The following is a 26686-nucleotide window of genomic DNA, read 5'->3' as shown; positions in this document are numbered from 1 at the left end:
CCACAACTGCAATAATTCAGGTGTTATTTCACACCTTCAAAATTGCTATCAATAGGAAGTTTCCGTTTCCTATGATCAAAGAAGAAAATTGCGAAAGCCCTAGGCTCCACAATAAAAATCAATCAAAATACTATTCATCAACTGGATGCCGAGAATGAACTCCTGCCTTTCCTTTTATTCTTTCCTTAAGAGAGCTCAAACACCTTCCTGGCCAATGTGGGATAAAAGATTTATTCCCACATTAAATTATTCACTTAACGCTTTTTATTATATTAAAGTGACTTTATTATTATAAAGTTACTTTAGAACTTTATAATAATATTAAAATATTAAATAAATCACTTAAGTCACTTAAACTTTAATATCTCTTGATGTACTTGTCTGATTGCTAAGCCGTCTGAGCCAGGAGTCGACTCTCCCTGTTGTCCATGTGATTGGATGCCTGTCTAAAAATAGAAACCCTGAATAGTGACTTACTATAAATAGTAAGTATGTGGAACTGAGTCTAGAAATAGCTGCAAAGGCCCAATCAAGGTTGACACTGCCAATAAGCTCTACTCAGGTGTCTTTCTATTAATAGGAACCCTGACTCTCCCAAAATACTAACTTACTATAAATAGTCAGTGTGCCAATCTGAGTCAAAAAACCTGTGCAAAGGCCAAAACCTGAATCCAGCTGAAGAGTAATGTGTTTAATCACCAAGTAACTGCCACACGAGGCCCTCTATCAATAATTATTAGCCTACGAAGGTCAAATGATAGGCTAATTCTTACAAACTCTGATGCTCGCAAAATGGGGACATTACAGAAGTTGTTGCCTCAAGGCGAGGGCTCTCCTGGTGTTGTTGATGTCAAACAATCCTTCCAAGGTTTTGAACATATCTCTGGCTGATGACATCTTGGAGATGATAGGCACTAAATGTTCCATCATGGAATCAATCAAAATCTTCTTAGCCTTTATGCCAATTTTCTTCCATTGAAGTTTCTCAGCTTCATCGGCTGGTTCAGACACATCATCCTTCCCTACGAACTCAAGGAGGTCATTTTCTTCTAGTGCAAGAAGAATTCTAACCTTCCATGAAGTGAAGTTTGATGCACCTTCAAGTCTATCTTCGACCCCGAGACTGTTCACCATTTTCGAGGCTTGATATTGCTTCTTGAAGGTGAAGAAAGGAAGAACTTTGCTGCTATAGGGCAATCTGATCACGATTTTTTCGAACCCGCTCTGATGCCATGTTGATTTTATAGATCAGACTGATAGCAATTAACAAAATTAACACAATGAACACAGAGATCACAAGAATGCCCTGGGAAAACCTTCCTCTTGAAGGTGAAAAACCCAGCAAGTAATCTCAGATGATATTAGATAATAATCAGTGTATATCTTTACAGATTTGCTTCAACACTTGGAGCAGTATGAACAGCAGTTCATGAATCCAAGCTAGGGCATCAAACTGATGTACATAGCAGTGTAACCAACTTATGTGAAATATGCGTGAATGGAGATGATTTGCTAATCAGGGAAGACAATTCGCTGAACATGAAAACCATTCGCTGATCATGGAGACAAGTCGCTTATCATGAAAGTGATTCGCTGTCTTAAAGATGGTGCACTGCCCTTGGAAGTGGATTCGCTGATTAGATAATAGGTTCGCTGCCTTAGGAATGTATTCGCTGATCAGGAGAAGGAATTCGCTGCTCTGCTGAAGGTGATTGAATGCTGGATGCTTGAGTGAATGTATATGTGTAATGAATCCTAGTCACATCTCCTTTATATATACGAGAGGCACCCATTCAATTTGGGTCGGCCTCTTAGAATAAAAACAATAATTTACAATAATATGATCCTATATAGGGTCGGCCCTATAAGGCAATTACAATTAACATTTTAATTGCACATTAATGTGACTAAGGCCGATAGGCCAATTAGTCACCCATAGGGTAGGTGGGCCCTAGAAGGAATCCGACCTAGCTACAAACATCAACAACTCCAAATAGAACTCGGACTCCCTCGTAGGGAGGAGCCCATTCCTCACCCAATCTATGCACTCATTCGTTTCATTTTGCCCAAAACTAGGGCACCCACTTCTTGTGCAGGTGTCCACCACGCCATCGCTAACCTTGGAAGGCAACACTCCTTGCATAGGTCTCCACGATCGATTAGATTTGGGCAACATCAATCACTGTTGGCTGAAGCATGCATATCCATCTGCCATCGCCAAGGGGAGAAGTTCCTTCACACCCACCAAATTTCTCCAGTTTGAGCCCCAGCCATAGGAGTAGTCTGTACTAATGACATTGCTCTTAGAATATTTTGATTTTTAGTATAAGGTAAGGTTCTACTAAATTTTTTAAAATTTATTATTATGAATTCAAAATTTTACATATTATTGTGTTATTTTTAATAATTTTAGGTTAATAAATGTAAAATAATAAAAATATTTATAGTAATTTTCAAATGTAATGTAATATTATTTTGTTTTATAAATTATAAATTTGATAATTTTATTTCAAATCTATTTAACAATGTTAAATTATTTTGACAATTTCATCAATTTATTATTTATATATTTAGATGAATTTAATTTTATACAGAGCAAATTTAATGCCAAATTTTTGTTTGAATTTTTTACCTTTGCCAAACTTCATCTGAATTTAGTTGTTTCCAAACTCAAATTCGAGTTCAAACTGTGTGTCTTAGCTTGTGAATATTTGAGTTGTGCTAGTTGTTGTTGACAAAAGGTTGGCCATTTAGTTTGCTGCATTCTATATCGTGCTATTAACTGGCTTTGAGTTCAATTTACCTTTATATCCACATTCTAGTTTGTCTTGGCAGGTGCAATGCAATTTTGGTTCAATTCTATTTATATTCAGTTGTTCCTTTCCATCTGATGTATCTCATAGAGTTGGAAATATGATCAAAGAATTGACACTTGGGTTTTTGAATTTTTTTTTGATTTTTTTTGGGAAATTTGACAATTGGGCTCATTGTGCTAGCAATCTGGAAAACAAGGATTAAATACTACAAAAGCCTTCTTTTTTTTTGCTCTGTGTGGTTTTGAAGGTCTTCATTTGGGCTTGGTGGTGGGGCTCCACCCGTTGAATATGCATTGTATTGTGATGCGGGAGGGGCATTGCCTCTTGACCCTACTAGGCCGTTGACCCCTAGACCCCCAACAAACTCATTTGATACATTTCGTAGGTATATTTTGCATAAAATTTATGTTTTCTCAAAAAAATGTGTTTTTAAGTTTTTGCTGAGTACTTTGCAAGTTGTGAATTTTTGGCTTGTTGAATACTATTCGAGTCTGAGTTTGCAGACTATGGTGTCATATATGCAAAATTGATTTTTATGGGAATTATGGTAGGGTTGGGCATCATTTATTAAATGTGATTGAACATGGGGTTAGGGTTTGTGAATAATGACTTTGGAAGAGAGGGCTGAAATGGCTAGGTTGTTCAGGGAGAATGAGGCAAAAACTAAATTGTATATTAACAATAATTGTCATAGCATTCCAATGTAATGAATTATTGATGATACTAGGGATGCACAAAGCAATGTTGAGTCATGGACCATGGCTTATGTAAGGCAATGTATGGGGGTGTATGATGACAGTAAGGGTTGTGAGCAAGGAATGTGTGCTTTGAAGAGTATGGAAGTGCTAGAGACTAGCAAGGCATACACAATATTCCCTGAAGCATATGCGGTTATAATTTGATCATTTACCCTTTCTTGAGAATTGATGGCCACTATCACCAGGAAGAGAATATTTTGTTCATCATCTAGAAAGTGGAACTACATGCAATATCTGAATTGAATTTAGCACAACCAAAAAAGCTAATGAAGACTAAGGGTAGGACCCTCTGCGACTGTTTAGCTAATTTTGGCTAATAGTCATTGTTCACTTTTTTAAGCAGTTATTTGTGGAGCTGGTGGCCTCATGAAATATTAATTTTTCTGCTTATTCTTAAACAGTCATATTAAATAGTATTAATAACAATTTGTGCAGCTAAAATTTAGAAGGAAAAATAGGAGGCAAATGTTAACCTTTTCCACTAAAATAGAGAAAGATTTCAAATTATCCTTTTTCACATAATTAAAATTTGCATGGGAACATGGGATAATAGAATTAGGTCCAATCTCAAGTAAAAAGTGATCATATCACATGCTTAGTTTGGGAAACCTTGTGCTATTAAAAGAGTAGAAGCTAGTTGGATGTGTGTAGAAAACTTAAATTCTAAAAAATGAGTGTCATTAGTACAAACTAGATGCATTTGCACATAGACAACAAAAATTAGTTAGGGTGGAAAAAACTGCTGTAGAAAAATGACTATTGCTGAACAAAAGTCTCCAAAGTTTAAGTATCCAAATCAAAACCACCCAATGGTAAGAACTTGCTCTCCAAGGTGGGATTATTTTGATTTCATTGTCAAAAAGCTGTTAGGGATGGTTCTAAACCACTGACCTAGCTATCAAACCACTTTTAGGCAAGATTATTTGAAATTTTCTCAAAATGTATTGGTTACCCAAAGTCACCTTTGGGTTGTGCAAAATCGCCCTATAAAATTTAGAACTCGCCTTTCAAGTTTGAAAACCACTTGGTAGGTAGTGTGAAACAATTGAGGAGAGGTTTCTAGATAGTGAAGGGAGGGGGTGGCTTTAGACCGTCACAAGTTGCAATGTATTGTCAATGCCTTATATATTGTTGGTGGAATAAAATCCCACCAATTTGGAGTTCCATATCACTAGCTTGAATATTAAGGAAGCCTTGTACATAATAATAGGTTGTGAAATTCAAGGGAACCGAGGAGTTCCAAAGGACTGGGGGCTATTGGCTTAGTAGAATTCAAAATGCCTTTTGTAGTGTTCCATGTTGACTTGTGCCCCTTGAAAAGTTACATTTTTGTAATGTCCCCACTTCAAAATAGAATTAATAATAAATGATAGTAATAAAATTAAAACATTAAAAATTAAATTAAAATATAAAATAATATAATTAAATATGATTAATTAAAAATTAACTAAGTTAATGAAAAGTCAAAAGACATGAAAGGAAAAGTTGTGACTCCCGCAACAATGAGATATCAAAAGGATAAGAGAACCTCATTTGAGAGGGAGGATAAATTGGAAATGAAAAGTGCAGATCTGATTTAAATAATAAGTGCAGATCTGATTATAAAAGGCTGTTGCCCTTTCAAAGGGTAGAAATAATGAATAGTTGCACTCTTTCAAAGGGTGCTAATGGTGAAAGGGTATGTCTCTTGCCAAAGGGCATACATGATGAAGAGGTGTGACCTCTCCCTCAAATTGAGAGATAAAGGTAAGGAATCAAAAGCATCTAGTGACATCACCATTGATCAGATCAGATCAGAATTGTTATCAAGTTACAGGCAGTAACATCCTTGTTCTTGGTGGTATGCATGGGGATGTGCTTAATATGTATGCTTAGTATTGAAGCTTGATAAAGCTGTTATGCAGAATCTAGTAATAATATTGTTATAAACTGCAATATGTATGACAATCATACTTAATATCATATATATTCATAATACATGAGAAGTTATTGTACTTATAGTCTAATTCATGTTATTATTGTCAGTATTTAAGATGATGGGGATGAGATGTTCCAAAGAGGGGCAGTCTAAATCCAAGCAATAGGTTAAGTCCCAAGATAGGGTGGGGATCAACGACCCATAAGCCTTGAGGGTATAGACCTGTTGTGACGTTTTCACACATCGCCCCATTGCAAATGGGGACCCATGTTTTTTTTTTGCTCGTTTTGCTCGTTTTCGCTTTGCTTTTTCTAGGGTTTTGTTAGTTTGTTAGTTGTTTGGATGTAGGGTCAAGCCTCAGGGTTCTAATTACCGTCTTTTCGGACCAAAATCCAGTCGGTTTTGGGAGCTTTTTGATTTTCCTTTTCTAGGATGCAAATTTTGAATGCAATGAATTCGTCAGAATGGTCTAATTTTCAATTGGAATGTTGATGCAGAGCTTAAATTTGTCTAAGTGTTGAAGATGAAATGTGAATTTTTGTCCAATTGAATATTTTTGACCAAATTTTGACTTTTTTGATTTTTGATCCTAGGCATCTCAAATGATTTGTTTTCGCCTCGTGAAGTGTTAAAATGTGAAAAATCTTGTTATTTTGGCCTGTAGGAGCAAAATCGCTCCTGTCCCTCAGTGAAGGACGGGAACTCAATTTCAAATATCTCATCGTCCCTGCAGAGTCCAGACAAATTTTACGTTTGAAATAATGGAGAACGACGAGATCTTTCCATTGAATATAAATTGAAGATTTTCATGAGCACAGAAATGCCTCCAGGGGAAAGATCGCTCCTGTCCCTCAGTGAAGGACCGGAGCTACAAATTCAATTTCGCCTTGTCCTTGCAAGATTTTGATGACTTAATGATTTGAGGACGTCCAAAGGAAGATGTTTTGCCAAATGAATATAATTTGAGATGCAAAAATGAAGGAGAATGACCTATATTGACCAAATTGCTCCTGTCCCTCTCCAAGGGACCAGGGCGAGGTACCTTGTAGCTCTCGTCCCTCTCCCAGGGACCAGAGCGATTTCCTTCATTATGCAAAATCCAGACAAAGGTCAAGGCAAGTTTACGTTCAAAAACAAGGAAAAACATGAAATAAATGCGTTGAATATAAATTGAAGATTTTTGGGACGTCCATAACAGTGCTAATTGCCTAAATCGCTCCTGTCCCTCAGTGAAGGACCGGAGCTGCAAATCCAATTTTGCTTTGTCCTTGCAAGATTTTAATGTCTTGACGATGTGAGAAGGTCCAAAGAGGTACATTTTATCAAATGAATATAACTTGAAGCGTCGCCCAGGGGATCACATAGGATAGCAAGTCCGGCTTGAGTGAGGTCCTGATCCTGAAATTTGGCTAAGTCTGGAATGCCCTGATCCTGAATTTGACTAAGTCTGGAAACTGAAAAAACCTCCAAAAACTAGATTTTGCAATATAACTCCTGGAGGTCTGAAACCACTCTCAAACATCCTGAAAGTATATATGGAATATAACTTAAAGTATAAGAAAATGTCACTTATACTTAAATGTTATATTCCATAAAAATTGTCCTGATAGAGAGTGCGAAAAGTCAAATTTCGCTCGTGTCCTTCTCCAAGGGTCCAGAGCGAAAAGCGCTCCTGTCCCTCTCCAAGGGACCAAGGCGAATCGCTCGTGTCCCTCACCAAGGGAACAGAGCGAAAATGCTTAGTTGAGCCATTCCTGACCTTGTTTGGACGAATCGAGACATCAAAGGCATGGTGAAGGACGAAATGAGCATGATAGAGCATCCAGACTTGATCAAAAACAATAAAATGCTTAAGTTCGCTCCTGTCCCTCAGGAAGGGACCAGAGCGATTTTTGTTATAGATGATTTTCTCGCCAAGTTACGACCGATTCCAAGGCATGGATGAATGGAAGGACGCTTTATGAACCCGTTGAATATAAATTTGGAAGCTAGCAAAGTGAAGTGAAGCATACAAAGCCAAGATCGCTCCTGTCCCTCTCCAAGGGACCAGGGCGATATGATGATTATACTGCCGTTCCTCCAAATTCAAGACACTCCAAGACAAAGAACAAGGTGGCAAGGACATTTTAAGGCGTCCTAATCAAGCACGAGACAGAGGAACATGATGAAATGCATTGCTTGAAGTACTTATCAAGGATGGAATCGGCAGCGCAGGGAAAAATCTTCTTTTGGGATGTCCCCAAGCCAGAAACAGAAGAAGGCAACTTCAGTGTCCCAGAGACTAAGGATCCTCTTCTAAGCTTCATGTGGATGACCGAGAGTCAACTCATTTTGGATGGTGAAATGCATTTAGAAAACATATTGCTACCATTGTGGTGTAGAAATCACAACTCACCTCACTCTGAATTCACTTGCTCAGTATGTGAAATGGCTATTAATCAAGTCAGAAACCAGTTTGGAATGCCAACTTTGTCCAAGGAAGAATGCATCATGAACATATCTTGGGGTGCACATCTCGCAGCCAAATTTAGGAGAATCTATGAACAAGACATCGTTCCTGCATCTGAATGTAAGAAGGATCAAGTATACGTTGACGATACTAGTGCACCTGATGATCAATGTATTACAATGGATAGCTCGCCATGCCTTGCACCTGAAAAAGAATACCATGAAACAAAAGTTGAAGAAGCAATTGAAAATACTCAAACAAAGGAAGATCCAGGGGTTAAACAAGCAATTAAAGAGGAGGACGACTCATTCCTTGAAGAATTCTCACTTATGCTACAAAAGGAGATCCTTGAGATTGAATTGCAGGAGGTTTCAAATGGTCTCATCGAAGAAGACTGTCATGTCCCCTCCTTGATCGTTATTTATAATCTAAATGAAACAATTATTATTATAAACTAATATAATCAACAAATGATTATTTGAAATTATTAATATATAATTATTAAATATTATTATTAATATTTATTAATATTTAATTATTAAATATTATTATTATTATTCACAAATTAATATTGAAAATTATTATACAAAAAATTATTTAGTAATATGTGAATCACATTTTATTATTAATAGAATTTAATATTGTTAATACAATTAATATTACTAATGCAATTTAATATTGATACTATTAATATAATTTAATACTGTTAATACAACTTATACTGTTAATATGATATAAGAGGCATGTATTAACATAAAAACACTATTAATCTAGTATAACTTAAAGGTGCCAAAATGACATAATGATGTTAATGTAACCTGAAGCTAATACAGTTAATAAAATCTGATATAATATTGTTAGTGTGGTATGATACTACCAATGTAATACAGTACTGATAATGTAATGTAATAAAATGTAGGTAACATAATATAATGCTAACATAATATAATGATATAAATAACGCTGTTAATACCAACTTGATAAATAGGTTCAGCAATAATCAATTATTCTCATAATACGTACATTGATTCTTTTTCACTTATACCATATAATAAATATATATGTAATGGCCCCACTTTGAAATATAATTTAATAATAAATAATTATAATAAAATTAAAATACAAATGAATAGACATAAAATTAAATTAAATTAAATATCAATACACTTATTTAGTACTGATTGATTAATCATCCATTTATTTCTATCAGCAATATATTATTAAAATAACGAGTAACCATTTATCTCTAAAATAATAAATTATTAAATAAAATATTAATTTGTAATCATTATTAATTACTATTAGATAATCATTCAATAACACATAGTGGCAGACCAAATCTGACGCATGACAGATTTGTCTGCCTACATACATGTATAAAAGAGACAAGGAAGCTACGTAGCAAAGATGGAAGATGGTTTGTTTATAACTTTTATCCCTATTTGGTTCACAGAAAGGAGATCGTATTTATTATAAATAAAGTAATAACATTAGACCATAATGCATTAGTTACGGTGTGATTAAGGAGACGATATCCATGTGTGATATTGTTTGCATAATGGACCAATATCTATAATTCATAGAGAGATACGATTAAAGAAGCAAGACAGTAATTACTAATCGTATTTATATTTGATTGCAATTGAGGTATAAGCGATTAGTATACACCCGTGATTATGAAAGGTTTGATTTGTTAATGCTGATGTCTAATCACCGATTAGTCATCCACAAAAGGGATGTGATTCATACTCACAAGGAATCACGATTATATGAGTGCGATTAATGATAATAAGCGATTAAACATTGTTTGTGCTGACTAATAAAGGAAGCGACTCCTCACTTCCAATCGGTGTAACCTTTCAGAATTACAAGATATATATGGTAGATCAATTCCATTTACTAAAGGGCATTGAAGTTGGTATCACACTCGGCCACAACCACCCTCTGGTATGGAACTCTAATTATAAACTGGCTTATCGGGGTTTTCTTTATCAGCGATTCTTATCTCCTTCCACACTTATTTGAATTCCATAAATTAAAACATTCTGTGTAATGGTATAAGATTTCAGTACAAATATAATCTGCAGTAATCATACTTATCCCTGTAAAACTCGATTCTATTAATCTCTTTACATTTATAACTAATATCCAGTCTGAATAACGTTATAAGGTTTCTGTACGAATACATTCTGCAGTAACAGTATTCAGTTCTGTAACAAATCGTTTCATTCAACAAATCATTATTTATTCAGCAAACAGTGAAATATGACTGCTAAGGAACGTTAATATACTGAAATAATACGTGTGAACTGAGCAATGATATATAAGGATAATTGGATATCGGTAAATACAATTAGATATTGGGCATTAACAAACTAACTGGTGAAGTAACCAGAATACTTAGACATAACATAATTCTATTTATAAATAACCTAAACTAGTAGGGGACATTACAAAACTCAGTATGAATGCTTAATATAAGAGGCATGATAATGTTCTTATGTAGAACTTAGTAATAAAATATATTTATAATTATAAAGGAAAATATAATGATTATAATTACTATAATATATAATATAATACTATATGAGAATAAATTATATATATATATAAAATAGAGGTTATCAATCAGATTAAGTTATCAATTCGATATAAGATTATGATCGGATTCATGTTATGAAGCTTTGTCTCCTAATCAATGCAGTTTAAGAGTGTTGTGAAGGATTAATTATGGTTAAAACAGTCCTAAACTAGTAGGGGACATTACAAAGACAATCAAGTTGAGATGTTGAACAAAGAAATACAAATCATCACAAGTGAGCCCAGATATGAAGAACAATTCAAAGGGGCGCTTGAAGATTTCATCAACATTATGATATTTGAGGAAGCATTGAAGGATATTGTAGAGGAAACCCAAATGGAATCACTGCCAAATTTTTTTCTAGATAAGCAAGTTACTGTGAGTGATATGATCCATCATCAGCTCCGACCTCCTGATAATATTCTTGAAGAAGAAAGGCCACCTGAGATTATCTTTGATCCACTAGAGGAGATGTTTGAAGCTCAATCTATCAAGGAGACTCTCATTTTTGAGGATATGCTTACAAAATTTCATGAGGATGCTTGGTTTATGCAAGATGTCTCAGTGAAAACTGATAATCTTGAGCTATTCGAAGGGGCGTTGAGCTTGTTTCGAGAGGACTTTCCTAATCAAGATCAACATATTGTGAATGCTCGTGGAATGATTCATCACCAATGGCGACCTCCTGAAGCAGCTGGTGACCTCGCTTGCAACAATGCAGTGCTGTTTGAGCCTGAAACATGCCAGGTCGTTTCTTTCCTTAATCCTAGCTTTGAAAGTTGTTATGATTTTGATTATGGGGATTTTGGGAAAACAACTTGCATCTGGATTGATCATGGTCCTAACGAATTACCTCAGTTGATCATTTTGAGTGACAACTTGCCTGAGTATGAGAAATGCATGGTGAGAGTTTGCCTTTCTGTATTCAAGGATGAATTTGCCCGATTGAGAACCATCACGTTTGCCATGCTCCTGTTGCACAACCTGAGAAATCATGTAAAGTCATGTACATATTTTGCTTCTTTGAGTCGTGTCGAGTCTAGGACTCTTGTATATAGGTTTAGAGTAGGTTTTCTTTTCATGTTTTTAGGTTAGAGGTCTTTTGAGCCTTGTTCTTGATTTGCCTTGAGTCATTTGACTCATGATCTAGTGTGGCTCAGGTAGTTTAGTTGTTTGCTTTCTTTAGTAGTTTGCTTTGGTGTGCGTTTTAGTTTAGTTTGCTTTGGGTTGGTCTGTCGGTCGGTTTGCTTTAGTTTAGGTGTCTTGAGTGGGAGCCTCCATTTTGTGAGAAAGGCGTTTGTGTTGTTACTCACACACTGGCAATATCCTGGATCTTATGTTAGACTCATTTCTTAGATATCTATTCATGAAGTGCTTGGAATCCGAGGTTGTTCCTCTTCAGCTTTATCATCTGATCAGGACCTGTATTTGACTTGGAAGGAAATCATTTTCTATGTCTTGATGCCGACATCTGTTGATTACTATATCTTCACACATTAATAGACTCCGAGTCATTATGGTTTCCAGGCAAAGCTGTGATTGGTGAAAAATCTAAAATCTGGCCTCAGCGCCACCGCAATCCTCAAACCCTAGTAAGCTTCATTGCTTACGAGCCAAAAGGAATTGACGAAGAGAAAAAGCAATATCAAAAGAAAAAAAATGAGAAAAATGAGAAAATGAAAGAGAAAAATCAAAAGAAAGAGATGAGCTAAAAAGAAATATCAAATTTGGCTAAAGGGAATATGCGAGTAACTCCATCGGGGCTATAGACGCCTGACTGGCAATGGAGCAATATTCGCGAGTTTGCGGCGATAACCTCGTCGGGACTATGGACGTCTGACTGGCAGCAAGGCTCTATCCAGGATGCCTTTGAAGTTCAGATAAACTACGTAGCCGATCACAGGGGAACCTGAAGGTTATAGTTGTCTTTTCGAGACGAATGAATACACTTGCACACACTTGGGTAATCAAAGACTAAGTGTCTGGATTTGGTTAAGGATTTTCCTTCCACTTTGAGTACATTTTCTAATCTCTTGATGAGCTAGGTTGAATTTTCCAAAGGTTCTAGGTGTCGATTGAGTCTTTATCTCTGAAATGTTTTTTCAACATTTATTCAAGGTGGCGCTAGATGTTGTGACGTTTTCACACATCGCCCCATTGCAAATGGGGACCCATGTTTTTTTGCTCGTTTTGTTCGTTTTTGCTTTGCTTTTTTAGGGTTTTGTTAGTTTGTTAGTTGTCTGGATTTAGGGTCAAGCCTTAGGGTTTTAATTACCGTCTTTTCAGGCCAGATCCAGTCAGTTTTGGGAGCTTTTTGAATTTCCTTTTCTAGAATGCAAATTTTGAATGAAATGAATTCACCAGAATGGTCTATTTTCAATTGGAATGTTGATGCAGAGCTTAAATTTGTCTAAGTGTTGAAGATGAAATGTGAATTTTTGTCCAATTGAATATTTTTGACCAAATTTTGACTTTTTTGATTTTTGATCCTGGGCATTGGAAATGATTTGTTTTCGCCTTGTGAAGTGTTAAAATGTCTAAAATCATGTTATTTTGGCCTGTAGGAGCAAAATCGCTCCTGTCCCTCAGTGAAGGACGGGAGCTCGTTTTCAAATATTTTACTATTCCTGCAGGGTCAAGATGAATTACGAATTGGAAGTGATGGAGAAAGGCGAGATCTTTCCATTGAATATAAATTGAAGATTTTCATGAGCACAGAAATGCCTCCGGGGGAAAAATCGCTCCTGTCCCTCAGTGAAGGACCGGAGCTACAAATCCAATTTTGCTTTGTCCTTGCAAGATTTTAACGTCTTGACGATGTGAAAAGGTCCAAAGAGGTGCATTTTATCAAATGAATATAACTTGAAGCGTCGCCCAGGGGATCACATAGGATAGCAAGTCCGGCTTGAGTGAGGTCCTGATCCTGAAATTTGGCTAAGTCTGGAATGCCCTGATCCTGAATTGGACTAAGTCTGGAAACTGAAAAAACCTCCAAAAACTAGATTTTGCAATATAACTCCTGGAGGTCTGAAACCACTCTCAAACATCCTGAAAGTGTATATGGAATATAACTTAAAGTATAAGAAAGAAGAAACATAGAAGGAAATGTCACTTATACTTAAATGTTATATTCCATTAAAATTGTCCTAATCGAGAGTGCGAAAAGTCAAATTTCGCTCGTGTCCTTCTCCAAGGGTCCAGAGCGAAATGCGCTCGTGTCCCTTACCAAGGGTCCAGAGCGAAAATGCTTAGTTGAGCCATTCCTGACCTTGTTTGGACGAATCGAGACATCAAAGGCATGGTGAAGGACGAAATGAGCATGATAGAACATCCAGACTTGATCAAAAACAATGAAATGATGAAGTTTTGCCTAGAGGGTCAAATTCGCTCCTGTCCCTCACTGAAGGACCAGAGCGAAATTCTTCATAAGGTACGTCCTGAACAAAGACCAAGCAAATTTTATGTTCGAAGGCAAGAAAGGAGGTCAATCGAACCTGTTGAAGACAAAGTGAAGATTATCAAACGTCAACAAAGGACCAAAATGCTTAAGTTCGCTCCTGTCCCTCAGGAAGGGACCAGAGCGATTTTTGTTGTAGATGATTTTCTCGCCAAATTTCAACCGATCTCAAGGCATGAATGAATGAAAGGAGGCATTGCGAATCCGTTGAATATAATTTTCGAAGGTGATGAAGTGAAATGAGGCCCACAAGAGCAAAATCGCTCCTGTCCCTCAGTCAGGGACCAAGGCGATGAGGTACGTATCTTCCCACTTTTTCATTTTTGGACGCTAAACAAACATTTTTGAATTTATTTAAATGCTAAAATTCGATAAGTTTTGAAAATTCAATTAAATGGCATTTAAATATTGCGCTTGATATTAATTAAATTATTTTGCCTTGTAAAAAATCGAATTTGTTAATTTAAATGACAAAGGCATTTAATTAATTATTTATTAATTAATAGAAAATCAAAAGGAGCGCTTGGTATTTTATTGGTTTATAAAAGTCGGCCTTGTTATTTATTAAAAAATCGTTTAATTTGCCTTATTAATTATCAAGTCGGCCTAAGGTGGTAATTGTGAGATGAGCGCTATAAAGGGAGGTGAGAATCATTATTTTCACATTATCATTTTTCATGCGATCTCAAAGGGAGAAGTGCGAAATTATCTTCAAGGTGCGGGTCTTGTCAAGGAAGGCGCAAACATCATCAAGGGAGTGCGAGTGTGTTTGAAGGAGCGAATTTCATTTCAAAACAAAAGAAGGCACTAGTTTTATCCAAGGCGAAACATCTATCCAAAGGTGGTGCGAACTTAATCTCACTTGAACGAACTTGCCAAGGACATATCAAAGGTGGCGAAGTTGTCTTTTTGAAGAAGAATCACGTTGATGACCATCTTACGTCAATTTTGCCTAGGCAATTTTATTCATTTTGCATTTTAGAGTTAAGCTCTCAAGTAAGGTATGGCAAGATCTCTTGTTTTAATTTCGAATTTTGATTGTCATTGCCTTAATTTTGTAATTTTGTTTTTCCTTAGCTCAGTCTTTTTTAGGAAATGATTAATAAAGGACTTATCATTAAGTTTCCTAAAATTTGCTCTCTAATTTATGTTATGTATTGCAAAATCATGTTACTAATTTTGAAATGTTGTGTAGGCGTCAAATGGAGGTCTCTTCAAGGAAAATCAAGCCGAATCAAGGACGGTCTTCGCCAGGACGATCAAGCCAGGACATGGACGACCTTCTTTGGACTAACATCATCAAGGGCAATCCAGCGTTCCAAGGCGAGGTACATCATCTTCCTGCACATCAAGGACGCAAGGAGTTAGAACAAGGGCTCGTTGAAGAAGCAAAATAGATCCAGATGAATTAATTAAAGCAAGCTTCTCAACAACATCAAGTTGAATATCTACCAAGTTCCAAGTGTCAAATGAGGTGGCGTCCTAGTCATCATTTCTCCAATCAGTGAAGTCCATCTCAGCATGTCCAGATTCAATGTACTTAACTCATGGAAGGTGGCACAAACTCCGATGTACCTACCCCGGCTATCCATTGGTCGATTTTTCTAAAAGGGACATGTGTCCAAGCAATACAATTTTATCATTGGTCAAGCATTAAATGTTATGTAATGGTTGTAACAAACCCTAATTAGGGTTTTCATTGTAAAATCTTGGTCATTGATCTTGAATTGATCTAAGCCATCAAATTGTATTGTGGGCACTATATAAGCCCAGGCATTTCATTTTGTAAGGAATAATTTTTAGATGATTAGAGAGAGTTGTAAATAGTTGAAAGTAGTTAGAGAGTAGAATAGGAGGACAAGGCAAGAAATTGTTGCCATTGATTGTAAACAAACTCCATTTTCATTGAAGTAATGGTGAAATATGTCGTTTTCTTGCAATTTGCATGGTTTCTTGTTGAAGTCTTCAATCTTAGATGGTAGATAATTAGATGAATGGAGGAAATGTGATTGATTAATGGTGGAATTCGTACATCCATACTACTAGCAGTTTGTTGATTGCAGACTTGCCTTGCGTAGTCAACTGGAATCATTCAGCCTAAGCTCAATTTCAATTTGTTGCCTCTTCATTGATATGCATCAACTTGGATGGTATCTATGCCTGCGGTGATAATTTGAACATCATAAAGCTCCCCTTAGAAGATTGCACTAGTCTTGTGTAGATGTTCCATTGATGTCAAAACAAGATCTAGTTAGAGTTTCATCAAAAGGTCAAGTCATTGCTCCTACATTCTTAGTATTAGGATTAGATCCTCTCTTCGCCCTTATCCTTTTTCCATTTTTTAATCTAAGTCAGTAAGAGCCTGTGTCCAGCAAAGCAGATCGGAAGTTCAATGTAAGTCCCCTTGTGATTCCAGCAAATCACATCATACCACTGGAGCTTGTCCACACGTGGAGACCCCACTAAAAGAACCTTGGAGTCTACCTAACTGATCCTTTACGCGAATCTTCAGCAGTTAGAGACTATTTTCTCAAGAGAGGATAAGATGCCTTTCGGTATTTTATTCTGTGTATGATTGTGTACAAAATACACGTCAACAAGACCCAAGATAGGTAAGGGCTTGGATCTGTAAACTTTGAGGGAACTTGTTGTAGTTGGTCTCTAAGCGCTTTGGTAACATACATAAACCTTTCTCCCTTAAAATTGAAGTAGTAGTAGGGTTTGATATCTATATTAATAATGATATTGATCATCTAATGAGGAAAATAGATAAGCACTTGTTAATAACTAATTGAAGAATATCAATCAATTTTGATATATTGAAATAGATTTGGTAGGGGACATTACAAATAGGGATGGTTGGGAAACATTCCTCCTTTGTTGCCCAGAATGTGGTCTAGAGAATGTGGTGCAAGTAGTCACAGTGTGATATGTTTGTGCTAAGCTGCAAGGAAGTTGCTTGAGGCAACCTACAAGCATATTTAGTGGACTCCTTGTGTGCATGCTACAATTAATGCAGTCGAGGACATGCTCTAGATTCGTTAGATCAAAGAGTAGTTAATGATGCTAGAGATGCGCAAATGTTTATTTGCAACCACAAAACTTCACATGCACTCTTGAGGACGTTCTCCAAGGAGTTTTTGTAACTTGTTGAGATTAGATAGCATACATAATTCTCTTGGCCATTGCAATATATGGTAATGATAGTAAAGTGGAATTGGTGGCCCAATTTTAAGTCAGAGCACAAGAAGAGGATGAAGGAGGTGGTGAAGAGTGACATTTTTGGTTGATGCCAAATACACCATCTCCATCACTATTGCAGTCCTCAAAGTCAGTAGGTATGGGGATACTAATACACCTAGCCTTGGGGAGGTGCACGAGTGCAATGATAGTATACAGGGCCAAATGAAGATTGTTGTATGAAAGTGAGAACTCACATTGTAGTTCTACAATGAACATATTCAATTAATCATTCATTAAAGGTGGAAGAAGCTCAACACTCCCTATGCATCGAACTTAATGATGTGGTTCATGCAGAGGCTTGGCTGAGTTACCCCTATACAAGATGTTGAGGTGAAACTATGCACATGAAGGTTATTCAGGAGATGTATGATACTATAAATGCTAACATCATTCATACTGGATGGACAAAATTTGCCACTCTTAGGGGATATCTAGAAGAGGCCATGTTGGATAGGGAGACTATGTCATAAGAGGATGCAATTCTATGGTGGACTAAGCATGGGCCCACTTTGACAACTGCAATAGCCATTTGCTTGTTGTCTTTGGTTTCTAGTTCATTTGTTTTCGAGAGCAAATAGTTTACTTATAGCTCCATCCGATATGTTTAGAGGAACAAACTTACCTTTAGGAGGGTGTAGAAGCTTGTAATTGTACAATCACTTGCTTCTCATTGACCACAACATGATTATGTACAAAGAGAGTTCAACCATTCAATGGGATGTAGAGCTAGAGGAGGTAGCCTAGGTTAATGATGATGTGGCACATATAGGGTTGGTTGGTATTGGTTTGGAGGAGCTTGACCTTGAGGACTCCAATAGTTCGAGGGATGAGTTTTTAGTTGACTTTGGGATTGATTAGTGGCATTGGGCCATTAGCCAATTGTATTTGAATTTTTAATGTAATCATCGTTTTGAATATAATATAAATATATTGATATTCGATATTTTCATTGTTTATGCAATATGTTTAGTATTTCAAAGTTTCACTTGTTATTTCTTATACAGTTTTTATAATAATTTTTTAAAGTACTATATATATTTGCTTTGCCGTTCCTACACCATCCCCAAATCTAGGCCCATGGTCTCCCTTGCATCCCCAAGACTCGTTCCTTCATCCCCACCCCCCTATTTCGAGTCTCAGCCTTTTGTCAACACTAGGTAATACAATGCACATGCCGTGGCTATGGTACAAAGGTACAAATCTAAATTTTCCTTCTCAACCTTTATCAAAACTTGCAAACACTAAATTTCTTGTAGATATTAATAAACACCTTTATATCTAGTGCTATGACTAATGCCACCCATGCTAGTACTGTTGGTAAGAATCAGCTTGTGTAGGTAGGGAATTTGGTAGAGTATATTGTTTATATGATTGAGCTAGGCAAATTTTTCATAGGATTATGGGTACCATTGTTAGATTTCAATGAATTAATGATCATTTGTATAATTTTGAGGCACTTTGAATGCAAGGGAAGGGTCTGATCTAACTTAGGAAGCACCAAAATCAAGCTATCCAACTCATGCTACAAAATGAAATCCTTGACCCATAATGGAAAGGAACAAGCTCCAAATCATCAAATAGGCTGATACCATATAAGTTTTGTTGAGAATGCAAACCTGAGAATAATAGAAGATCTAATAGATCTTGGTGTGAGAAGTATGCCACACTAACAAGAAGCAAAAAGACAATAGAGGTTACTGAATGTAAATAATATGCCATTCCAAAATATAGGATGCAGAAAAAGATGTAGGATCATAAGATTGTAAAAGATATGAAAACATATACAAGAGATCACAAGCATTACAAGGGTGAGAAAGAGGATGATCTGTATAAAAAACATTTACCAAGGGAGGAGTCTGAACTAACAACTACTACTGAATGATGAGTCTGAACAAATAACCACTTGCTAAATATAGCGAGTTACCTCTCTAAGTGGATGCTTCCAAGAAGATGCCTATCTATGTGAGAGATGATACCCAACCAAGTCAAGACCTATCTAAGTAAGTTTATTTCAACGTGGACGATAACACTAGGATAATAAATTAATGAATAATAAAGTAATGCACTAACAACCATTGCACATCACGTGCACTATTCAAAACTTCAAAAGAAGGAATTATTCAAACAAGTGGAAACTAGATATGCTAGCTATTTCATTTTGTTGGAGAGGATGTCGGAGGTGCAAGAGGCTCTAAAATTCATGGTGGTTTATGGAGAAGGGAAAAAGTGGGTTGGACACTATTAGGAGGGACAAAGGTGTACTTTATGTCACCTGGTTGTCCATTGTGAGACAATGAATTTTGAATGTTTATTTTACCTTTAATTTGTAATTTATAAATCTTTAGCATTCACTTATAAAATTCTTTATTTATATAATTAATTTATTAGTATTGCTTGAAAATACATTTGCTCTATCATGTCAGCTGTTGTGAGGGCAATCAATTATGCTGGCATAGACTCTCCTCACCTTGGGGAAATCTATGAGACATTTGACAACATACTTTACCAAATGAAGCAAACAGCTCATAGTAGGGAGCCTGAATCAGAAATCTTGAGCAACATATTAGGCCTATAAACATTCCACTTTATACGGCTGCCTATTGCTTAACCCCAAGTGGTATGCACCTAGTGCTGGAAGATTTCCTTGTGAGGTGATGATGATGATGAGGCTAATGACGGGTTTATGAAGCCTTTTGGGAAGATGTACTGTTGAGTTTGGGTTTACAAAGGGTTTATGAATGCATTAATATGAGAATCAACCATAGGTGGCTTCCAACAGGCAAAATGCGCTTAGATACATTATCGACTATCCCATTGGGGGGTTATTAGATTACCTTCATTAAGGTGGTATTTCTTCCATTGTTACTATGACAGTGAACAAAAAATCAAGTTGTCTTGCAGGAGTATCTGAGGAACCAAACAGAATGGGCAAATAGCCTTAGAAAAGTACCTTAAGCTCCAGAGCAGAACAGAGTCAACTGAGCAAATTTTAACCAATGAGCTAGCCAAAAGAAGGCTTCAAATGTTATTCAACAAAATTATCAGCAAGTTAGTGCAAAGATATGTGCTGTTCACTACTCACAAAGCCTGGCTGAAGCTGCTACCCAGGGAGAGGAATGACATTTGTCTTTCTGTATACTTTGATTCCTTAATGAAACATCTTGGCTTGTGAAAGAAGTAGCAGAAACCATTGTAGCACCTTGTTGGTCCCTACCCGGCTCTCCACTTAAAGCAAGGAAAACATATAACTCATAGATGCTTATGGTTGTGTATCACCCTGCACTGCACCTGAATTATCTTTTTGGTATTTTTGTTTGCCTAAATTTTCTGCACTCACAGCCCTAATGATGACCTTGTCTGGATGGTCTTGTATATTTCTGCTTTTGTTGTATTTGTTTTCTAAACACCATGTAATGCCGTTGAAAGGTTTGGGCTGCCTGCATTGTTCTGACCTCAGTTATTTTTCCTGTCATTACTGTGTAGCAGGGTGTATTTTCCATTTAGGAGGCTGTCTTCTACCACTGTAATGGGATATTTGTATGATGGTCATTTTATTATCATATTTTGTCTTTTTATCAAACAAAAGATGGCTAGGTTTTCAAATTCTCAATCTCTTATCCTGTACTTCAGCCACACATTCCTACATCTAAATCTTGTATCTGTGTGTGTTGTTAACATGTATCCTCTGCCTGTCTGGGTATGTATTTATGTATCATGGAATTTGACTCAAGTAGGAATCTTAGCATGGCCAGCAACCTGCAGCATCCAACGGGGGAAAAAGCCTAGAAGTTATATCAAAACTGAACAAACACCAGCATATAACCCGTTGGAACAAAAAGAGAAGACTTTACCTGGTTGCAAATAAATGGCCTGGTTAACACTACATACAAAACCCTTTCATGATGACAATCAGATTGTAATTAGACACGGCCCCAAAATAGTTAGTTGGGAGACTGTTTGAAATTGTTTCTCACCAAGATTCTTCAACCAAATAAGATAAATTCTGCAATTGAAGATTACTGTTGCCTTATTGTCATGTTCAGAATTGATGGCTCATAACTGCTAACCACTGTAAACTTATTGTAAAGTTTTGTAAAGCTGAGCTTTGACAAATTTCTTACGTTCTCTTTTCCCACTTTTGTCTAAATAGTGGAAATAACTGGAAATAATAAGAGAGAACATTTATAGAGGTAGCATCAAGAAATATTTATGTTGTACGAGAATAAATAAACTTTGACTGGAATTGCCTGTTATTTTGTTTATACAGTGGAAGTATCTGAAAATAATAAGAGTAAACATTTATACAAATCGCTTTCAGAAACATTTATGTTGTACAAGATTAAACTATTTTTGACTAAAATGCCTGTTATATTCCATTGTATGCCCATTACAGAGATATTTGTTCGATACTACCCATGATATGCTGAAGGTTGCTTTTAGTGGTGGCAACCTCCCAGCTCATACCTTCCAAGAGTTCCATCAATCTTTTCATTTTCATCATCTCACTTGCAGAATATTCCGTTCATTTCTTGTTTACTTATTCTACCAAAATGGACATACATAGTACGTATCTTCCTTTTTTGTAGTTCCCATTAAGAGCACTTAATAGTCCCCGTGTGACTTTTACACCATTGTGAAGAGATCACATCTTAGTTGCATTGTTTGACTGAAAGACAATCAATTGCCAATACTTGTAGGCTACTGTAGAGTAACATTTTATTTTATTTTGATGATGTTAAAAAATGTTTTGTTTTTGGGCAGAGCTGAAATTATAGAGAAGAAAGGATTGAAAACTAAAATAATGCATTCTTTGAAGAAAGCTGGGAAGAGAAAGAAAGGTAGCTGATCGAAGGAATTGTTTGCACGTGAGAACCATTAATCTTGTTTCATCAATTGTTTTGAAAGAACATCGATGGTTAAAAAATTAAGCATATATACCTGCTGTACCGGGTCTTGTGAGAAATACAGATCTATTATGAATGGAAGACATATTGGCTAAATGGAAGACAGATCTTGTGACTTTTTTCAGACTTGTATGGATCTCTGAAGAGTGTGATGAACAAAATCAGAAGGAAGAAAAATATATATTACATTAGTGTGCGACTCTAGAAGGTCATCGCATTGTTATTCAATCCATCACTTTTTTATGGATAATATTTCAATCAAAAGGAATTATTTTCATTTATGTGGTTTGAATATTTAATTTTTTTGAATATCTAGTCTTGACAAATTCTTAAATTATAAACTTACAAAAAAAATTGTTTCTTCATTATGCCTAAATTATGTTTGAAGATATGCATTGAAATGAATGATATGTGGTTGACATTTTGGGGAGTGAAAACAATGGAAAGGGATAATAACACCTTTAACAACATTTATGATGAAAAGAAGCTTAACCTAAAATCTAGAAAGGGCTTGAGTGAACCTAGAACGCTATCATTTCAATTGATTCAGTTTTTCAAAATTTTGCAATGGAAAATTATTTTGTGGACAATGATCAACACTTACGTAGTTCATTGCATGATCTAAATAAACTACTAGTAAATTTTATGCTCTCAAGATGTCAACAATTTTTTTTTTTAAAAACTTCAAGGACCTTTTATCTTTAGCTAGTAGAGATGAAAAAGACATTGCTACTTGCATAAATATTCCATAATGACTCTGTGCTTAACACGTGGTTGAGGCATTGGTGATACACTGAATTGCCACTTCCTACAACAAAAATGGATTATCTCAAATATATCAATGGTTAAAATAAATGTCTGCATGTTCCCATCATAAATATATTGTTCGCCTGTCTTGAATGATACCCAAAAAATGTGCCTTGAGCAATATCACTTGGGCAGTGTTCATTCAGTAGGGAGCTGGATTAGAATATATTGGTATATTATTTTTGAAATTGATAGCAATAGGTACATAATACTGAACAGATTTGAGCAAACAAGAGTTCTCGATAAGATTTTATAGGTTTGTCTCTATCGGATTCCAGAAGCATCCGAAGGAATTCTTGATGATATGGCATGCGTGGAAATCCATGTACTTTTGTTCCAAATGTAGAAGAGCTTTTGACCAAAAAAGCAGATCTTGCCAATGATTTGGATGCAGTGCTTGTGGACTTGATTACATTCTATATAAATTTTGTGATTTGTGCTTGGGTGCATCTGCTTACTCCAATAGACTAGAATAGTATGTGAATAGTACAAGGAAAGTTGGTAGCAAAAATAGTAAGTCGAACTAATATCTTACAAAATTTTGTAACATAGCAGGTTAAAATAAGTTGAAGATTCAATTCATTTGCCTTGTAAATTAAGTATACATAAGATTTATGCGTTAAATATCAATGCAACAATTTATCTAATATGAGAAACTCCACATGCCAAAGCATGCATATTTCCTCTCTATAATATAAGATTATTTGAGCCATGGTTAATAAGTACTACAAAACCTCTATTTAAAAAACAAATTAGGAATGGTGAGCTGATCAACGAGTTCTTGCCTTGAAGTCTAAATTAGGCTAAATTGATTATCATTGCAGTCTAATGCTCATTAAGGTTGAAGTTGAGTATACACCAGTTATTAACATACTTGGAAGTTACAACCTTTTGAGAACAATTTTTTTGGCTTTTAACAGAGCACTTTTCTTTTATCAAATGAACTGTCTAATATACAATAAAAATGCGAAGGAAAATTGGTTATTTATATACGAATGCTCGAGATGGTAGATTTATTAAACACTAACCCTGAGCGATATGCTTCAGTCAATGCATCCAACTAAGAATTGGGGAAGACCAAGATCATAGATGATACAAGGACTCAAAATCAGTTAGGATCCAGTTGCTTCTACATACATGATTGTTTTGGATACAAACAATGAGAAGGTCATTAGCATCATCCCCTATCTTAATAGCTAGCACATTATTATTGGTTGTGCTCCATACAGTTGATCATTGTTAGTGACACTTCAATCTTGTGTTCGTTTGTCGAATACCAAATATGGTTGTTCACCCATAGCGTGATCTGCATATAGAAGCACCAATATGAGTTAGGCTTTTGTCAAAGCTAACAAATTATTAGTCTATTTGGCTGTTGTGAATGGTGCCATTATCAACTTCTATTTGGAAGTAATTATGAATTCAATGAAAATAGTGGGAAACATGACGGAACAATGTTTTTTCCTTTTTAGCTAGGTTGAATTCCTAATTCACAAATTTGTCCAAATGTTGATAATAAGGATAGGGTGAATAATAATGTCATGTCCCCTTTGTGATCGTTATATATAAAAAATCTAAATGAAATAATAATTAATTAATATAATATTTATTAATGATGGGTTAATTGAAATTATTAAATACTTGTTTATTTATTAAATATTATTATTATTTATTCATTAATAATAATATTCTGAAATATTCAAAGAGTAAATCAATTACATATTAATAAAAATATTATTATTAAAAAATTATTAATAGGTGCTTGACATATTATTCATAGAATTATTCACAAATTACTATTACATATATCAATTAAATTTGTTATCAATGCACCGATTTAATTATTGGCATCGATACCTATACCTACTAATACGTTGTTTTTGGAAAGGACATGAACCAAGGGAACCATCCAAAGAATCATGTCCTCTTAGAAAGGACGTGGCTGGTCAAAGATTTCAAATACCTTTGACCTCCCCCAACATTAGTCACAGAAGACGGAGAACAAAAGGATGGAAGGCAGTAATACGAGAGAATGTGAATGGGACTCGAAGGATATAGTAGACCAGCCAGATCAGAATAGTATCAAAGAAAAGAGGTCCAAACCTAGAAGAGAGGTTAAAAATGCTTTTCTAGCAAATCCTTGGTTTGATGAAGAATGCAAAATGGCAAAGAGAAAACTACAAGGAGGGACAACCCCCCCCCAAAAAAAAGAAAGCATATGAAAAACTGATAAAGGGTAAAAAAGAAAAATATGCAAAAACTAGAAGAGTGGAGTTGATAGCTCTTAGAAAGCAGAATCCAAAGAGATTTTGGAAAGAGTTACAGAGAAAGAGAGGATAAGTAGAAAACAACATCACAAATTGTCAGTGTCTTGAGTATGCAAAGTTGTTATATGAGCGTAACCAGGATAAACATAGGCCCCCAGTAGTCAAAGAAGATATTGAACTTTTTACCATTGAGGATATCAAGGAATAAAAAGGATGACAGGTGGAAAAGTTCAGGATATTGATGGGCTGCAAGCTGAGTACCTAAAAATGGGGTAGAGTTGGTCTTGCACCTCATATAAAAAACATATTTAATAAGGTCACTCAAGAAGGCTTTCTAGAAAATTGGACACCCAGTGTGGTGATTCCTCTTCATAAGAGCGGTGATATCAATAATCCATCAAACTACCACACCATAATGGTTAATCCTCTAATGGGGAAACTCTTTGGAAGCATGGTTGAATGCAAGATTGGTAGTTGGGTAGAAAGAGAAGGAAAGAGAGCTAAAGGGCAAGTGGGGTTCACACCAAAACACTCCACTATTGACCACGGTGTTACTCTTAGATTCTTAGTTGAAAAAATATGGAACACCCAGGGTGGTGAAGCCTTTTGTTGTTTTGTAGACTTTGGAAAAACTTTTGACATAGTACCTCGTGTATGGAATAAAATGGAAGAATTGGGAGTACCAAATGTGCTTAGAGCTGCAGTGCATAGGCTATATGAGTAGGTAAAGGCTAAAATTAGAACTGCAGAGGGAATGTCAGAATGTTTTGGTAGTGATATAGATGTCAAACAAGGTTGCCCGCTCTCTCCAACCTTGTTTGGGTTATACATTGATAAATTAGAAGAATGGTTAAATAAGACCAATGAGGAAGGAATTTAGTTGGCTAGCTATGTAATAAAGTTATTGCTCTATGTTGATGATCTCATCCTAAGTGCTAAGATTGCCCATGGCTTAAGGGAACACTTGAGAGCACTTGAAACCTTTGTCAAGACATTGGGATGCAAGTAAACACTTCCAAAACCAAAGTGATGATATACCAATTAAGCTTGTTGTGGGAATCAAGCCCAAGATACTTGCATTCATTCAGAACCTTTGTCAAGACGTTGGGCTTGATTCCCACAACAAGCTTAATTGGGAAACATGTAGAGCTAAAAGAATCCAAGGGGGATGGAAAGCATTGTATTCACTATAGAATAGATGTAGGAATGTTGAACTATGGGATTGGAGAACCAAGAAAATGCTTTTTGGTTTGTTGGTCACCCCGGTGATCTTATATGGTGATAGTCCTGAAAATGACTATGCAAAAGATTTAATGTCCCTGTCAAAATTTTGGTTATTTTGAATTAATGATGCTCTTTGTTCCTACCCTAAGGGTTTATGTGATTATGGTTGAGTCCTTTATTAAAAACCCAAAGCTGTTATGATTCTTCGTTACCTTTTTCACTTAAAAGTGAGGGTCATTTTCATCATCGAAGGGACCATGTT

At 35.8% G+C, this 26686-nt stretch overlaps 1 protein-coding gene across 16 annotated transcripts in view; it reads left to right on the top strand.

Moving 5' to 3' along the window:
* Window positions 1-22407, top strand: part of LOC131037062 (uncharacterized) — a 136511-nt gene extending 114104 nt beyond the window's left edge. For all 16 annotated transcript variants that reach the window (XR_009372213.1, XR_009372212.1, XR_009372220.1 and 13 more), the window contains one exon: window positions 21984-22407. Coding sequence is in view for 1 of the 16 variants with exons in the window: in XM_059219580.1 (XP_059075563.1) it covers window positions 21984-22068 (85 nt within the window). In the remaining 15 variants the exon portion in view is untranslated. The remainder of the gene's footprint in view (window positions 1-21983) is intronic.
* The last annotated feature ends 4279 nt before the right edge of the window (window positions 22408-26686 follow it).

Source organism: Cryptomeria japonica, chromosome 4, assembly GCF_030272615.1.
Source record: "Cryptomeria japonica chromosome 4, Sugi_1.0, whole genome shotgun sequence".
In the NCBI taxonomy this organism is placed as follows: domain Eukaryota; kingdom Viridiplantae; phylum Streptophyta; class Pinopsida; order Cupressales; family Cupressaceae; genus Cryptomeria; species Cryptomeria japonica.
This window is presented reverse-complemented; position numbering and strand designations above follow the sequence as displayed.